The 18,827-nt window shown below is 46.5% G+C and overlaps 1 protein-coding gene across 2 annotated transcripts in view; it reads left to right on the top strand.

Moving 5' to 3' along the window:
• Positions 1 to 18,105, top strand: part of RNFT2 (ring finger protein, transmembrane 2) — a 70,771-nt gene extending 52,666 nt beyond the window's left edge. For both annotated transcript variants that reach the window (XM_084994204.1, XM_003132893.7), the window contains 4 exons: positions 6,664 to 6,813; positions 8,411 to 8,476; positions 8,600 to 8,701; positions 15,224 to 18,105. In XM_084994204.1, the coding sequence (XP_084850330.1) occupies positions 6,664 to 6,813; positions 8,411 to 8,476; positions 8,600 to 8,701; positions 15,224 to 15,358 (453 nt within the window). In that variant the 3' untranslated portion in view covers positions 15,359 to 18,105. The remainder of the gene's footprint in view (positions 1 to 6,663; positions 6,814 to 8,410; positions 8,477 to 8,599; positions 8,702 to 15,223) is intronic.
• Positions 18,106 to 18,827: the final 722 nt, after the last annotated feature.

The following is an 18,827-nucleotide window of genomic DNA, read 5'->3' as shown; positions in this document are numbered from 1 at the left end:
TAGTCTACCTGTCTACAGAAGAGGAGTTTGGGCTACATAGCAAAACAGCTGAAAGAAGAGCCAAGAAGCTGGTCCCTGAGCCTGCTGTGAAATTCTGCAGATGGCTGTTGTCCCCATGATGACTTGACTTATCTAGGTTCAGATGTTGTAGACCAAGGATTGATAAACCATGGGCTACAGCTCAAGTATGCCCTAATACCTGTTTTTTTGTGAATAAAGTTTTATTGGAACACAGCAATGCCTGTTTGTTTACTTATTATCTGTAGCTGAGGGAAATAATGAGTGGTGACAGAGTATGACCTCAGAGCCAAAGTGGTCTCTCTCTGGCCTTTTGCAGAAAGAGATTGCCAACCCCTGTTCTAGACCCACTCATGAGGCAGGTAGGAAGCTTGGGGTCTGAACCAGGGGACCAGCCCATAGCTAGTGGAGCCTGAGAATGGGGGATCCAAAGACAATGACCAAGCCTCAGTAGGAGCAGCAAAAGAGAGACAGTGGGCAACAGGGTCTGACCCCAGGCTGTCTGATTCCCAAAGCTGTACTTTTAACCATCAAGTTCGGCTGGTTGTGCAAGAGTAGCCTGAGAGGGGGACAGCCAGGTGTGTAACCAGGATCAGCCAGATCCAGTGTGCAGGGGTTCCCCAAACACAGGGACATAGGACCTTTCACCATGAGGCCAGGTGGACTGAGCAGCAGGCTGCCCAGCAAGATGCCAAAAGATTGCCCATCCTTTCTGTCACCTCTAGGCTTCTGGAACACATTTCTTCCCTCATCCTGCCCACATTTCTTCACCATCCTGGTTCCTATTTATCCATTAAAATAGTGCTTCTCAAACTTGAACATGAGCACACATCTCCTGGGAACCTTGTTAAATTGCAGATTCTGATTCAGCAGGTCTGGGGCGAGGCCTAAGATTCTGCATTTCTCACAAGCTCCCAGGAGATGTTTATACTGTTGATCCTGGGACCACTCTTGGGGTAGCAAGGCTTTAAAGATCAGCTTAGATGACACCTTCTCTTAGAAGACTTACCTAATCAGACCCCACCTCCACTTCCACCCCATCCCTGGTGCCCCCTCAGTCCTGGTGCCCCCTCGCACTCTCACCTCTAGCAGAATTCTACCACACCTTATTGTAATTATTTGCTTAGTATCTGGCTTTCTCATTGGTTTGTGAACCTCCTGCGGACAGAGATGGTTTCTTGGTTGTCTTATCACCAGAGCCTAGCACTGTGTCTGGTGCATAGATGGTGTCCAGTAATGAAAGGAAGAAATCAGGGGTGAAGGAGAGAGGAGGGCGCATCAATGAATGGGAGGGAAGGAGAAAAGGAAAGATGGATGGATGCAGGGGTGGATGCATGAATGGGAGAGAAAGAGGAAAGGAAGAAGGGAGGGTTTTTTGGAGGTGCATTGAAGGCAAGGAGGAGTGACAAAAGCCAGTTAAGTTTAAAAGTTGGGAGAGGAGTTCCCGTCATGGTTCAACGGTTAACGAACCCAACCAAGATCCATGAGGATTCCAGTTCAATCCCTGGCCTCACTCAGTGGGTTAAGGACCCAACATTTCCAGGAGCTGTGGTGTAGGCCACAACTCGGATCTGGAATTGCTACAGCTGCAGTGTAGGCCGACAGCTGTAGCTCCAATTGGACCCCTAGCCTGGGAAACTCCATATGCCGCAGGTGCAGCCCTAAAAAGCCAAAAAAAAAAAAAAAAAAAAAAAAAGATAGTTGGGAGAGACTGTGCTGTTGATCCAGAATGAGATGGAACCCGTGGATTATAACATGGGTATTCCGCAGAGCCCGGGGCCTGCTGTCAGGATGTGGATGAAGCTGGGCAGCCCTAGCCATCACTGATCTGCTGCACTATTGCTCCAGCATCCATCATGCCATTGGCATATAAGACAAACATGGACATATGGCCAGCAAACACATGAAAAAATGCTCAACATCGTTGATTATAAGAGAAATGCAAATCAAAACTACCATGAGATACCACCTCACACCAGTCAGAATGGCCATCATTAATAAATCCACAAATAACAAGTGCTGGAGGGGTGTGGAGAAAAGGGAACCCTCCTGCACTGTTGGTGGGAATGGAAACTGGTACAGCCACTATGGAGAACAGTTTGGAGATACCTTAGAAACCTATACATAGAACTTCCATATGACCCCACAATCCCATTCTTGGGCAGCTATCCAGACAAAACTCTCCTTAAAAGAGACACATGCAGCCGCATGTTCATTGCAGCACTATTCACAATAGCCAGGACATGGAAACAACCCAAATGTCCATCGACAGATGATTGGATTCGGAAGAGGTGGTATATATACACAATGGAATACTACTCAGCCATAAAAAAGAATGATGTAATGCCATTTACAGCAACTTGGATGGAACTAGAGAATCTCATCCTGAGTGAAATGAGCCAGAAAGACAAAGACAAATACCATATGCTATCACTTATAACTGGAATCTAATATCCAGCACAAATGAACATCTCCACAGAAAAGAAAATCATGGACTTGGAAAGCAGACTTGTGGCTGCCTGATGGGAGAGGGAGGGAGTGGGAGGGATCGGGAGCTTGGGCTTGTCAGACACAACTTAGAATAGATTTACAAGGAGATCCTGCTGAGTAGCATTGAGAACTATGTCTAGATACTCATGTTGCAACAGAACAAAGGGTAGGGAAAAAAATGTAAATGTAATGTATACAAGTAAGGATAACTTGATCCCCTTGCTGTACAGTGGGAAAAAAAAAAGACAAACATGGTAGCTCTCCCCCACTTCTCTGCTCCCCAGTCACCTCCACCTCCTCACAGGCTCCAGCAGGAAACCAGCATTTCCCACCAGAGAATGTTCCCGGGGTCAGGGACTGGTAGGGAGCGGGTAGAGGGCCCTTGGAAAATAATGACCTCACCATGAGGAGGTAGCAAGACAGTCACAAAGGCCATACATTGCAGTGAGTGGATGACTAGATGCCCTTCCTTGGTCATTAACAGATGTGGGTACATCTGCTTCAAGGGGTCCCCTTCCAAGCAGCCCGTGCCAGCCTATCAAGACAGAATATAACAGGGTGGATATAAAGTCTCTGTCCACGTCTTATGCATCATCCATTTGTGGATAGACAACATATTTTTATAACCACCTTCTCCCTCTCAATTTAAGCACATCATATGCTCAGTACAAGAAAATTGGAAAAGGCAGAAAACCACAATGAAAATGAGTAGTTTCTGCATTCTGTATCTTTTCTTCTATAATATGAGCAATTCTCCAAATCAATAGGTATCCTTCACTAGGATGATTTTTTTTTAACTTCTTATTTTGAAATAATTTGAGGGTTCAAAATTGTAAAAGTAGTATAGAGAATTTCCATATACCCCTCACCCAGCTCCCCCTAATGTTAACATCTAATAATACCATGGTACAATTAGCAAAGCCAGGAAATTAACACCAATACCATTACTGTTAACTAAACTACAGACCTTATCACATTTTGCCAGTTGTCCCACTAATGTCTTTTTCCTGGTCTAGGATTGAATCCAGTATCCCATGTTGCATTTAGATAGATGCTTAGTCCTCTCTGATCTAATAGTTCTTTGGACTTTTCTTTTTTTAATTTATCTTTTATTAGGGAATAGTTGACTTACAGTGTTGAGTCAATTTCTGATGTACAGCAAAGTGACTCAGTCATACATGTATATACATTCTTTTTCTCATATTATCTTCCATCATGGTCTATCCCAAAAGACTGGATATAGTTCCCTGAACTATACAGTAGGACCTCAGTGCTTATCAGTTCTAAATGTAATAGTTTGCATCTACTAACCCCAAACTCCCCATCCATCCCACTTCTTCCTCCTCCCCCTTGGCAACCATAAGTCCGTTCTCTATGTATGTGAGTCTGTTTCTGTTTGTAGATAGGTTCATTTGTGCCATAGCTTGGATTCCACATGTGAATGATAACATATGATATTAGTCTTTCTCTTTCTGACGTACTTCACTTAGTATGAGAACCTCTAGTTGCATCCATGTTGCTGCAAATGGCCTTATTTTGTTCTTTTTATGGCTGAGTAATATTCCACTGTATATATATATACCACATCTTTTGTGTGTGTGTGTGTGTCTAATTTTTGTCTTTCTAGGGCCACACCCATGACATATGGAGGTTCCCAGGCTAAGGCTCCAATCAGAGCTGTAGCCACCGGCCTACACCACAGCCACAGCAATGCGGGATCTGAGCTTCGTTTGAGACCTGTACCACAGCTCACAGCAATGCCAGATCCTCAAGCCACCGAGCGAGCGAGGCCAGGGATTGCCCCTGCGTCCTCATGGACGCTAGTCAGGCTCATTAACCACTGAGCCACAACAGGAACTCCTATTACCACATCTTCTTAATCCATTCATCTGACCTTGGACTTTTCTTTGTTTTTTGTGATCTTCACGTTTTTGAAGGTGTGGAACGGTTATCTTGTAGAATGTTTTTCAGTTTGGATTTGTCTCCTATTTTCTCCTGATTCAATTGAGGTTATGAGTTTTTGCCCAAGTACCACATGAGTGATACTGTGTTCTTCTAGGTGCATCATATCAGAGGGTTCTGGCTTGAATGTGGCTTAATCACAGGGATATTAGCCTTGATCACTTGGTTAAGGTTGGATGTGCTGAATTTCTTCACTGTTAAGTTACTCTTTTTCAGGATGATATTTGAATGGCTATATAGCTCTGCATTACAGATCTCTACTTTAACCAGACCCTGTTTTTGTGCATTTAGTTTGTTACCTGTTTTTGCTTGTACTCTTACAAAGAATGCTGCCATGACCATTCTTACTGGCACATCTGTTAGCACATGTTCTTCATAATTAGGATAAATACCTAGAAGGAGAATTGCTGCAGCAAAGATTATTCACATTTTTAAGGCTCTGCATGCCTGGGCTATTTGTTTCATTCAGTTTTATTGAGATGTATAACATTGTATATCTGTACAACAAAATGTATAGATTTGAAGCACACATTTCAATGAGTTTTGGCAAATGTATACACATGTGTAACCACCCCCCATCGCTATATAAAATATGCATTTTAAAATCTAAAATCTAAAATTTTTTTCATTCCCCAAAATTCCTTGATGCCCCCTTATAGCCATTCTTCCCCCAGGTCACACCAGGCAACGACTGATCTTATTTCCATCACTTCAGTTTAATTTTGAAGTGAATTAAGTGAATTAAGAATAGAATTAAGTCTGTTCTCGGACTTTATGTAAATCTGAATTACATGGTAGCTACTCTTTTGTAACTGTCTCCTTTGATTGGAGAGATCTATCCATGTCTGAGATCTATCCATGTTGTTGTGTATATCAAACACTTGCTCATTTTTTATTACTAAGTACTATCCTGCTGTATAAATATACCACCATGTGTTTATCCATCCTTCCATTGATGGATGTTTGGGCTGTTTCCAGTTTGGGGATATTATGAAGAAAGGTGCTATGAACATTTGCCTACAAATGGACATATGTTTTCATTTCTCTCAGGTGCACACCTGGGAGTGGAATTACTGGGTCATAAGTAGGTGTCTGTTTTACTTTATTAGACACGACAGGGTGGCTTCTTATCATGTCCACTGTATAGCACAGGCCCCAGAAAGCTTGAGGGACTTGAGTAAAAGCCAAGGGAGGGTTAGTTCCCCTAGTGGCTCAGCAGGTTAAGAACCCAACTAGTATTCATGAGGACATGGGTTCGATCCCTGGCCTTGCCCAGCAGGTTAAGGATCTGACGTTGCCACAGGCTGCAGCAAGGTCACAGATATGGCTCAAATCCACTGTTGGTATGGCTGTGGCATAGGCTGACAGCTGCAGCTCCAGTTCTACCCCTAGCCTGGGAACTTCCATATGCCACAGATGTGGCCAAGAAGGAAAAAAAAAAAAAAAAAAAAAAAGCCAATGGAGGAAGGGAAATAATCCCTGCCCTGTGCCAGGCACAACACTAGATGCTTTTCTTGTTTATTTCCTTTCATCTTCAGAGCAGCCCTTGAAGGTAGGAATTGTGATTCCCATTCTATAGATGAGGACAGTGAGGCTCACAAACATACAGCAAGATAAGATTCCGAGTCCCCCAGATCTGAGCCTCCAAGTCCATGTTCTTTCACCAGATATGATCCTGCCTCCTTGATGGTGGAGCTGGGCAGGAGAACACATTTTCTCCTCTTCTTCTCTGCCTGTTCTTACCTGCATCCTGTGGTCCACCCTACCTGTGCCTGTAAGGACAGTCACCCATGATTCCTGGGTCAGCCCTCTAGAGATGAGAGTGATTTGTGGGTTGGGTCAGGGACTGCGCCCTCGTGGTTGGCTACAAGCCCTTAAAGCCACAGCAGGCACCAGGGAGTGACCCATGTTCCAACCCTCTTCAAAAGGTGTCCAGTTTCCCCCTCCCCGAAATGCAATCCTCAGGGTATTGGTCTCCTGGGCTGGTGGGCAGCGGGCAAGGGCAGTGGGCAGGGGCCACGTCTCCCCTGCCACACTGCAGGCCCATTAGGAGAGGGCCTGAGTGCTTTCCAAAGCTGATTAATGGGCTGCCTGTGACCTGGAATGTCATTACTCCCTGGGTTGCCCCCCCCCCAACTGAGTCCTTTGGGTCTTTAATGCTAATAATAATTGATGCTTTCTGTGTGGTTGCAGGGAAAGTTCTATCTGGTCATCGAGGAGTTGAGCCAGCTGTTCCGATCACTTGTTCCCATCCAGCTGTGGTATAAATACATCATGGGTGATGACACCTCCAACAGCTACTTCCTGGGAGGGGTCCTGATCATTCTCTACAGCCTCTGCAAGGTGAGGTGGCCTGGGGGCTGGGGTCTAGCCTAAGGAAGACTCACTCAATAGCCAGGCCTGTGGGCAAGGGGAAGAGGGAAGCCTGGAATAACATCCTAATCTCTTTTTGTTTAATTGAAAAATTAAATTCACACAATATGAAATTAACTACTAAGTTTCACATTTTTTGTTTGTTTGTTTGTTTTTAGGGCCACACCTGTGGCATATGGCAATGCCCAGGTTAGGGGTTGAATCAGAGCTGCAGCTGCAGCCTACACCACAGCCATAGCAATGTGGGATCTGAACCGTGTCTTCACTTACACCACAGCTCACAGCAACGCCAGATCCCTGACCCACTGAGGTGGGGCCAGGGATGGAACCTGCATCCTTATGGACACTAGTCAGGTTTCCACTGAGCCACAATGGGAACTCCAGCTGCTAAGCATTTTATAATGAACAATTCAGTGGCATTTAGCAGGTCCTCAGTGTGGCACCACCACCAGTTCTATCTAGTTCCAAGATATTTTCAAAGGAAACCCTGTAGCCATGAAGCAGTCACTCTTCCTTCCTCTACCAGCCCCTGGCCACCACTAGTCTACCTCTGTCTCTATGGATTTACCTTTTCTGGACATTTCATAGAACTGGAGTCATACAATATGTAACCTTTAGTGTCTGGCTGCTTTCACTTAGCATCATGTTTCTGAGGTTCCTCCACATTATAGAGTTATATCAGGAATTCACTCCTTTTTATGGTTACAGCCCCCTAATTTCTTGCCCATGAAGCTCATCACATGCCAGCCTTTCACATCATCTTCACAACAGCTCTTCAAGGTACATACCATCATCTCTCCTGTATTATGGGTGAGGGTGCCAAGACCCAGAGAAGTAACTAGCATCACTCAGCTAGTGATCACAGAACAAGCATCAAACCCAGGCAGGCTGCCTCCAAGGCCTGGAGCTCAACCCACCAGCAACACTGCCATGGCCCTTGTTTTCTGTTCCTCTGAAATTGCACACCCTCAACTCTGCAAATCAGTATGCCTTAATTCCCTTTTCATCATTAATACAAATCAGGTTTCTCCCCCCAACAATAAGCACATCCTCCTCTTTCTTTTTTTCCCATCTATTTCTGGTTTCAGAGAATCCTGCGGGAATGCATGTGTTCCCTTTCCTTCCTCCCACAGGACTAGGCAGGTAAGGCAATCCATGCAGTGTCAGCCATTGGGTCTTCTCTTGCCTGATCCTGATCTGCTGGCAGGGGCTGACTGGAGTGCTGGATAGAGAAGGACGATCAAACCCGGCTTAGAGGAAGAGTGCTGTGATCCATTAGCAATGCCTGCCTGCTAATGGAGTGGGGCTTGGGAGTGGGGAAAGGCAGTAGGCACACCATATATTTGCTGTCCTGGCCCCCTTGGCAGGCAAGACTGCTGATGGAAGGCAGCAAGACAAAAGCCAAGCTAAACTGACAGGAACGAGGAGTTCGAAATGGGAGAATGTTCCCTAAAAATGTGTGCAGTGAAAGATGAAGAGGGTCCATGCAGGTTGTTCAGGAATGGGGAGAGAGATCTTAAACAATCCTTGGATACTTTTCAGCCATTGCTCTGCTCTCTCCTTTCAGTCATTCGATATCTGTGGCCGCTTGGGTGGTGTTAGGAAAGCCCTGAAGCTTCTCTGCACCTCTCAGGTAAGCTGGCTTCTGATGGTCCTAACTGAGGTCACAGGAACCAGGAGCCGGAAACAAATCTCTGTGCCTCTGAAGGTGTCTCTGCAGCGAGGGACCACAGCTGTGCTTGTCTCTCTCAAACAGAATTACGGAGTCCGGGCCACTGGACAGCAGTGCACAGAAGCTGGTGATATCTGTGCCATCTGCCAGGCCGAGTTCCGAGAGCCTCTGATCCTTATGTGTCAGGTGAGCAGTGCTGGGTGGGGCCACTGGAGACCAAAGGTGGGGTCCTGCCCCATGTAGAGGTCCCAAGTGCCTGTACTGTTGGGGCTCTGAGATGGGTGTTTGGGGCAGTGTGGTCAAGCGTGGAGTCCATCAAACCCAACTTCAAATCTCAGTTCTGCCTTTTACTAGCTGGCTGTCCTTGGGCAGGTTACCTCACCTCTCTGACCCTTGGCCTCATCAGTAAAATGAGGACAATGAAAAATTCAGTATGGAGTTCCCATTGTGGCTCAGCAGTAATGAACCCACCTAGGATCTGTGAGGATGTGGGTTCAATCCCTGGCCTCACTCAGTGGGTTAAGTGTCCAACATTGCTGTGAACTGTGGTGTAAGTCGCAGACACAGTTTGGATCCCACATTGCTGTGGCTGTGGCATAGGCTGGCAGCTGCAGCTCCAATTTAACCCCTAGCCTGGGAACTTCCATATACCATGGGTGTGGCCCTAAAAATAAAAAAAAATTTTTTTAAAGAAAAATTCAGTATGGTATAGTGTCAGAATATCCTGAGTGGATCTCAGCAGCACTCCACAGTGGTGTCTCCGTCCATCTCCCTGAGCCTTGGTTGTTCTCATTTATAAAATGGGTATTATAACAATGCCTATTTCATAGAGCTATTCTATGATTAAATGAGATCATCTCTAGAAAGAGCTAAATGTGAATTATTCAGCCCTAAAAGTTGCTGTTATTACAGTTATTAATATCATTATAATTATTATTACTATTTATTTTCATTATTGGTTGTGAGGTAACAACAGCAATAGGTACTGGTCAGTCCCTTTTAAGTGCCTGAGTTTATCCCTTCTCCCCCCACCTCCTCCTGACGTTGGGGGCTGAGATTGTCAATTCAGCAAATGTGTGTGAGTCAAAGCATCCTGTCACACACTGGGGAAGGGAGGCAGAGGGCATACAGACCCTGTCCCCTTCTCTAGAAGCACACGGTCTCCTTGGGGAAACAGACACATACATAAATAACTATGAAACAAGGCAGGCAGTGATAAGTGCTGTGTAAGAGAGATTCATGCAGCATCCCAGGGGACCGGACCAGAGAGCAATGAGTTAGAGGTTGAGCAGGCTGTGGGGGAGACAGAGCCTGCAGACTAGAAGGAATGGGAGAGCATATGGCTCCCTGTCACCACCACCACCTGCCGGGGATAAGAGGACAGGAGATGGAGTCCTTTTTGGACATCAGCAAGGTTTATTTTTTGGGGGGGGGGTTTGGTGTTTGAGAATGTTTAGGTTTGCTTTTAATTTTTAATTGTATTTATTTTAAAATTGAGCATAAACTTATATGGCTCCAAAATTCAAAAATGAAATGAAGAAGCCATGATGACTAAATGCAGTGTGGGACCTAGAATGGAGAGAGGGGGAGAGAAAAACTAGTCTCATGAAATCTGAAGGAAGTCTGGAGTTGAGTCCATAGTCACACATCCATGTGGTTTCTTAGCTTTGACAAACGTTCCATAGCAACACAAGAGGATAATGTTAGGGGAGACTGAAACTGGGTAAGGGATATCCAAGAGCTTTCTGTACTACCTTTGCAACTTTTCTGTACGTCTAAAGTTATTCCAGAATTAAAAGTTTATTATAAATATTTTAAAGATACAAAAAGGGAAGTGGTAACAGGGTTCCTACCCTTGTCCTCAGCTCCCCAGGTCCTAAATACCCACGTGGGCAACCATTCTTGCCAGTTTCTTGTATATCTCAGAGATGCTTTGCATGTGCGCACACACACACACACACATACACACACAAACACAAACATCGTTTCCAAAAAGATGCAAGTTATTGTACCTTCTACCCAAGCTGTATTCTGCATCTTTCCCTTTTGACTTGAAACTGCCTGAAGAGATGACTCCTTATTTGCATAACATCACATTTTATGAATAGATCCTCATTTGTTTAACCATTCTCCTATTGGTGGGCATTTAGTTCATATTCTTTTGTTATTACCACTATGGCTTTCAGGAGAGATCAGGAATCCGGGAGATCTGTATAACGCCTACCTGGGCACATCATGTTGATTAAATGACTTAATTTAGGTAAAGCATTTAGAATTGCTCCTGGCACGTGGTCAGGGTTCCATAAATATTAGCTCTCATTGGCACATATTCCATTTCACATGTGTAGAAGATCTTAGTAGGATAAGTTCCTGGTGGTAGCATTACTGGGACAGAGGGTATACAATTCTGACATATTGCTAAACCGCCCTCCATAAAGAGTGTCTCCCCAGTGCAAAGCATGCTGTGCCCTCTTGCTCCCCTCCCTCACCAACACACCGCCGTTATCAAGCCTTTTTTGAGCCTTGCCAATCTGACAGGTGACAAACGCTATCTCAGTGCAGTTTTTAATTTGCATTTGCCTAATTATGAGAGCAGATGAGCATCTTTTCATATGCTTCAGAGCCATCTGTATTTCCCTCTCCATAGCAGCGCTTATTTGAACATGATGTCAAGGTGAAAGTTTTTCTTCTTCCTTGCTGGCAGTCTCTCTAGGCCTTAGTCTGTGTGTCTTTTCCCCCATTCTTCTCCCAGTACCACTCCATCTTCCCACAGCTGGATTAGAATTGGTGGGAGGGGTTGACAGGACACTGTCATCTCAGCTCTAGGAGCTATGGCCACACCCAGTGGTGATGGAAGCCCACATACATGGCCAGGCCTAGCACTGTCTAAGTCTTGCTCTACTGCTGTGAGCCGGGCTTAGAAGGGCAGAGATGACTTCCACAGGGGAAAGGACCTTGTTCATTCCTAAATGTACTGAATGAAAGAACAAATGAATGAAAGAGTCAAGTGTTACATCCTCAATAAAGGCTTCCCTAATTCTGTATCCCCAGACTAGGTAGTACCCCCTGCACTATGTTTTTGTCTCATAGCACTTATTCCAGTGGACAGCTAGATGGTTACCTGGGCAACTAATTGTCTCCTCTTTGCCAAATTATAAGTCACTTGAGAGTGGTGACCGTGTCTGTCTTGTTTAGTAGTGGAATCACAGCTGTGACTCAGTAAACCTTAGATGGATAGAATGGGAAGGACGGACGGATGGGATAGGTGAGATGGATGGATGGAATGGGATGGATTGATGAGTGGGATGGACATGGATGGTAGCCAAGTGGAGGGGTGAGTGGGTGAGTGCAAAGTGAGTAGATAGAGGTAAATGTGTGGGTAACTGGGAGGATAGGCAAATGGATTGACAGATGGGTGGGTAAATAGGTGGGTAGATGGGGAAATGGATGGGTGGACGAATGGACAGTTGGGTAGATGGAAGGATGGACCAGTGGATAGATGAACAGGTCAGATAGATGAGCAGATAGATAAAGAGCCTGCTGGGCTAACAGAACATACTGTCTCCCCTTCAAAGGGCCATCAGATTAAGCTCAGTGGGTCATAGTCACACCCACCACTGCCCCCCAGAGCCAAGGCCTGAGAAGCAGAGTGTCCGTTGAAGCTAGACAGGCTGACACTGAGCCTGCCCAGAGGTTAGAGCTCTCTGCTCAGATGAGCACACTTGCCTGGTTAGTCACCCCACAGTATTTATGGCACGCCTCCTGCCAGGCTGCAGGAGGTTAGCATTTTGAACACAAAGTCAGAAACTGTGTGTTTAAAGGACTCCTTGCCAAAAGGGCCAGAGTGTGTTACAGAACAAACTGCCCCCCAGTTCTCGGTCACTGTGAGTTTGTTTGCAGAGGGCTGGTGATACAAAAGAAAGAGGGCAAGAACATAGCAACCCGTATTGATTTCGTGCTCACAGGTACCTCACACTTGATGCTTTCTGGGAGGCTTACCTGTTTGCATCCTTACAGACACCTGATGAGAGAACTAGTAGCCGTATTGTACAGAGGAGACAGGCTTAGAAAGCCTGCTCTGAATCTTGGCGAAGGACACAGAGAGTCTGGATGGAACCCAGGATGAGAGTGAGGTGTCCATCCCAACCTAGGGGCACCTCACCCAACTCCATGCCAGGAAACTGGAAGGGCCCCTCCTCCCCCTCCCTCTGTAGGGGCTCCTTTGTTCTCCAGATGCTGGAGGCAGCCCAGCCCCTGTATGGGCCTGTGTTCTTTGAATCTAATTTGGCACCAGATTCTGTACTGCCTCATTCTCTGAGAAGAAGACTGGGAGCCCTGGAGGCCAGGGACCAGGTCTTGATCATCTGATACTTCTAAAATCTCCCACCTGACCTTCCCTAGAAGGCATTCATCTGTCAGCTATATTTACAGAGCCTCTAGTCAGTGCAGGCTCTGGGCTGGGCAATGGGAATGCAACAGTCACTATCTTTGTGGGCAGCTGCTGGGTCTGCTGACTCCTGGGTCCTGCCCTTCAGACTATAATGAGAATTTGGGCATGGCCTTCAAGACTCTGTGCGGCCTGCTCACCTCCTTTCCCCTGCTCCCCACCTCACTGCAGCCACATTGGCCATCCTTGAGGACCTCAAACACTTTCCCATCTCAGAAGCTCTGCACAGCTTTTCCCTTCAGCCTGGAATGCTCTATCCCCACCTCCTCTCTTCACCCACTTAACTCCTAAACATCCTTTAGGCTTCAGCACAAGTGTCACCACCTCCAGGAAGCCTCCCTTGACTACTTCCTAGATCAGACTAGTCCCCCTTTTACATACTCCTATAGCATCACGGAGCTCTTCTTTCTAACACCATCTATGATTAGGCATCTACTGCATACTCTGCTAGGAATGAGTTTATAAGAAGCTTACAGTCTGGCATGGAGAGAGAAAATAAACAATAAAAAGATATAATGATAACTATCACTGTATAATAGCCAACACTTGTAGAAGACTTACTCTGCATTCATTAGTCTCATTGCATTCATAAGTTGCTGACATTTCGATTCTTCATCTCTAAATGTTTCAGCAAATGTCTCTCAAGAATAAGGACATTCTCTCCATGGACTCAATTCTGCTGTCACACCCAGGAAATGTAGACTTGTCATAAAATACTAGTATTCAAATATATATTCAAATTTCTTCAGTCATCTTCAAATTATCCTTTATGGCTAGGGTTTCCCCCCATCCAGGAGCCAATCAACAATCATATACTGAGTTTGATTATCTTGCGAAAGTGCCTTTAATGTTAATATTCCTATGAGGGGAGTGGTAGTGTCCCCATTTTACAGATGAGAAAACAGAGGCACAGGGAAGTGAAATCACTTATCAAATTTATACAGCCAGAGAGGGGTAGAACCCATTAATGTTTCCAGTCTCCCCAACTTTCTTTTGGAACCTTGGGGTCTGCTCTCAATGCACCCACCAAAGTGTCCTTTTTAAAATACAAATCAGGAGTTCCCGTCGTGGCGCAGTGGTTAACGAATCCGACTAGGAACCATGAGGTTGCCGGTTCGGTCCCTGCCCTTGCTCAGTGGGTTAACGATCTGGCGTTGCCGTGAGCTGTGGTGTAGGTTGCAGACTCGGCTCGGATCCCGAGTTGCTGTGGCTCTGGCGTAGGCCGGTGGCTACAGCTCCGATTCAACCCCTAGCCTGGGAACCTCCATATGCCACGGGAGCGGCCCAAAGAAATAGCAAAAAGACAAAAAAAAAAAAAAAAGTATTTGGCATTGTCACTGCTATGGCTTGGGTTCGATCCCTGGCCTGGGAACTTGGAGTTCCCGTCGTGGCGCAGTGGTTAACGAATCCGACTAAGAACCATGAGGTTGCGGGTTCGGTCCCTGCCCTTGCTCAGTGGGTTAACGATCCGGCGTTGCCGTGAGCTGTGGTGTAGGTTGCAGACGCGGCTCGGATCCCGCGTTGCTGTGGCTCTGGCGTAGGCGGGTGGCTACAGCTCCGATTCAACCCCTAGCCTGGGAACCTCCATATGCTGCGGGAGCGGCCCAAGAAATAGCAACAATAACAACAACAACAACAAAAAAAAGACAAAAGACCAAAAAAAAAAAAAAAAAAAAAAAAAAAAAAAAAAAAAAAAAAAAAAATAAAATACAAATCATCAAGTTAGTCCTCTGCTCAGAACCTCGCCATGGCTCCCTCCTTCTCTCAGAATAAAAGCCAAAGCCCTACACAACCCTCTGATTTCATCCACCTTCCACCCCAGACTGAGTCCCATTCTGCTTGCTTTTCCTCCAGCACACCAGGCACACTCCTGCCTCAGGACTGTTGCACATGCTATTCCCTTTGCCCGGAGCACTCTTACCATATGCCACCATGCCTGACTCCTCACCCTCCTTTAAGCTTTACCTAAATATCGGTATCTTAGGGGCATCCTCCCAGGCCACCCATTTACCATCGCAGGCCTCCCAAGCCCTCCTCTCCCCCCTTCTCTGCTTTTCTGTCATAGCAACTCTGACTGACTCTTAGAAATCTGCTTCTCAGAGATCCATTTCGCCACTTGTCCCCCCAGCTAGAATGCAGCTCCGTGAGGGCTGGGATTGTCTGTTTTGTTTGCCTCTGGGTCCTAGCTCCTTGAACCAAGGTGGGCACAGGGTGGCTGCTCGATAAAGCATTCCCAGTGGTTCTGATCGCTGTCCCTGCAGCACGTGTTCTGTGAGGAGTGCCTCTGCCTCTGGCTGGATCGAGAGCGCACCTGCCCACTCTGCCGCTCGGTTGCCGTGGATACTCTACGCTGCTGGAAGGATGGGGCCACCTCGGCACACTTCCAGGTGTACTAGGGCTGACGACTGTGCCATCAACTAGGGACCCCTGCACACCAGGGAGGTCACGGAGGTTCAGCGGTGTTGGGTCCGACTCTGGGGACTTCCTGGAACAAAAGCCTCAAGCACGAACTGTCCCTCCCCCTGCCTCATTCCATCTTTTCCCCTAAAGCCAGGCTGCTATCCTGCCTGTCTTCACCTTCCTCTCTCATTCTGTTCGTGTTTTCTTCATCCTTCCTCTACACATGGGGAAGCCGTCTCACTCAGACTTATATCCACCTTCCCTCCACATCAAGGAACTAGTGACAGACCGAGTACCAGACAGCCTGTGGTGACCTAATACCTGATGCTGCAAATGAGGGAGCCCTGGGGATACTGCTTCCCCCCAAATGGCCCAGGTCCACAGAGAAGAATCACTGTGAAGTATTTTCCAAGTACAAATGCTGAGCCCCACCTTATACCTAAATAACCTAGTGGACCAGACAGTGTAAACCAGGCATAGCATCAAGCCTCCTGCCTCGACGGCCTCCTGTAATCCTCTCAGCAGCCCTATGTGGAAGTACTGTGTGTTTTCCATTTCACAGATAAGGAAACTGAGGCTCATGGCAAGCAGTGATGAACCGAGTTTCCAACCCAGGCGTGTCCGGCTTCAGAGCCTGACTCTTAACCATATGCTCACCAGCTGCTCAGACACTGCAGGCATGGGTTTTTTTTTTTTAAAGCACAAGAGGTAATTCCGATGCCCATCAATGCCTCGGGTGCATAGCCTGGGCGATTAGACTGCACTGAGAGTGTTGCTCTAAGTGAACACTAGCTCCTGAAATCTAGTTGTGGCTGGGTCCATGGAAAGACATGGGCCTTAAAATCGCTCTTTTGCTGGTCTCTGACTGGGATGCTCAACCATGATTGGGTATCAAGAAAGGCTAGTTCTGGTCCAGATGCATCACTGGGTGTCCACTTCCATCTTTATTTCTCTCCTCCCTCTTTTGCCCTCCCCCTCACTTAAGTCTCAGGCTTGTCAGCAGCTCCTGTGGCCATTGCCTTCTCGCCTGGTGGCCTTCAGAGCAAAAGGCATGATCCATGTTATGGATTTTTCCACAAGCCAGGGTGGTGGTTTGGAGCACAGCAGCCAACAGTGTTTCTGGTGTCTCTATACCAGAGCTGCTAATCTAACACGACAACTTCTCCATCCGTGAGACCCTCCCTGTTCTGAAATCTGGGAGGAGATGGCACAGGGGATCCCTTAGAAAACACTGGAACCTGCCCTACCTCTCTCCCAACTCTATTCTCTCATTGTCAACCCTAGCACAACAGGCTAGTGCCAACGGCATTACAGAGAAAGCAATCCATAATGAGCAGATTAGCAAGAAAGCCCCAGGAGAAATGGAAGGAGGCTTGCTGCCCCCTCACTCTTAGCCAGTATTCACATGCCCACCCCACCCCCAAGAGATGCAGGACATCCCCACCACCACCACCACCCTGTGTGCTCTCAAGCCAGGACCTTTTCCTTTGCCTGATATCCCTAGCTCTTTCCTGGTACCCAGCAAGACATCCCTTCCAGGGCAGCATGGCATCTTTCAAGCTCTGTTACTATGGCAATGGCTGGGATGTTACAATCCCACTTGTCTGGATAATCAAGTCGGAAGGGGAAGCGGAGGGAAATGGGGCCAGACAGATTCAGACTGTTCTGTTCCCCCCGCCTTAAGGAAGGACTGAAGGGAAGCAACAGGAGCTTCTGCAACTGGTTTTTATCAGAAAGATCGCCCTGCCTGCAGATGCCATCAAAGAAGCATGAGAAATTGCAGCTGGAGAAGACTTATTAAAATGCCAGTATGTGACAGAGCAGAAAGAGCAGTCCGTTGGGATTCAGGTCTGGAATTCTGATTCCAAACTCTGCAGGATTTTGGGAAGTCCCTTCACCTCCCTATAGCCATCTCCAGGGTGACAAACCCTAGTGTATTATCTACTGGAACCAGGGAAACTAACAATGTAGATTACTGGTGAATACCTGGACCGTTTTGTCAATTACACTCATGCTACCAAAAAAAAAAAATCTCTAACATTCTGCAAATAACAAGCCATGCCTCTGATGCTATAAAGAGTGTCACATGTGGGGAAACACTCATGGGCAGGTGGGATGATTTCATTTAGGATTTTATTTATTCATTCCCTACCCATTGGGGGAATGTCACATCTGGAGGTTTTCTTTTGGGTGGGAGGATTTACCTTCTGCTCTAGGGAGGAACAGTGGCAGGTGAAAGAGGTTTCCAAACATCAGGCAGTGTGTATTCCCCAACACAAGTTTTTGGTAAAGGCAGCCAAGAGTCACTGTTGGAAAGGAAGAACAGTCCCACTCTCTTTTACCCTTGTTAGCTTTGCAATTCATTTATTAGAAGCAGAATTGGGTGTCAGATCAGAGAATCCTACTCTTAATATTTTATGATTCACTGATTCAAGTTTGTTCCATGAAGTTCTTAGGAATGGCCCTCCTAATGTAAAAGATCTTGAGCATAATGAATATGAGAGATAAAACAGCAAGCTTTGGACGCAGCTGTAACAGGATCATCACCTTCTTAAGGGGAGTGTGTGAGAGGTATTGGGAGACTCCCAGGCAGCCAGGATTTGGGGTGGATAAGAGGAAATGTAAGGCAAGTCCTGGAATCTTTTCGTACTTTTGCTATGGGCCGAGCAGAGCTGCCTTTGGTGTTTTTAATGTCCCCGTAGGTTCCATTCTGCCAATAAATACAATCTGTCCATGAAACTTATATCTGTGGTTTTGAGTCTCCATTCACCTCTTGAATCCAGGTGGACCTGTTTTAGGACAAATTTGAAGACACACTGAATGTAGGAGGTGGTCATCTGATGTCAGCCCCCCTCCCAAAGTGGATCCTGTTGAATTGCACATGATTTGTTCAGGAAGTGCTCCCAGACACCAGTAAGGGAATGAGTGAAGCCCAGCAAGAGGGTGACTTTGAGAGAAGGTCCCAACTCAGCTTGATCCCACAGGGAGCTCTGGAGTATTAGCTGCATCTCGGAGTTGGTCCCACCCTGAAGTTTCTATGCTCCCACCCCATCAGTGGGCTTAGCTGTGGGCTGATTTTGGGCTGGCGGGTTGGCGGGGGGAACCTCTGAGGCACTCCATTAAGAGGCCCCAAGCCTCTGAAGGTGTTAGATGCCACAGAGCATGCAAAGGGGCAAGATGGCTCCCAGAACTGGTAAAGGGATCTCAAAGTAGCATCTACAGTGCCCACTATGGCTGTTAACTATAAGTCAAGTGGATCTAAGATGTATGGGCTGATTCAAGAAGGGTTTCCCCAGATGCCAGAGGACGATGGATAGTTAAAATGTAAATTAATAGAATTAGATGACCATTGATGTCAACATGGTCCACATTACGAAGCCAACCACAAAACCATCATCAGGCAGAATTTTTTGGTTGCAGGTATTCGAAAACCAGCTCAAATATGGCTTAAATAAAAGGACATTA

Source organism: Sus scrofa, chromosome 14, assembly GCF_054392235.1.
Source record: "Sus scrofa isolate SSC_HxYL_T2T_F1_AM1 chromosome 14, Sscrofa_HxYL_maternal_Yorkshire_Landrace_v2.0, whole genome shotgun sequence".
In the NCBI taxonomy this organism is placed as follows: domain Eukaryota; kingdom Metazoa; phylum Chordata; class Mammalia; order Artiodactyla; family Suidae; genus Sus; species Sus scrofa.
Note: the sequence above shows the minus strand (reverse complement) of the source record. Positions and strands in the feature narration are given on the sequence as shown.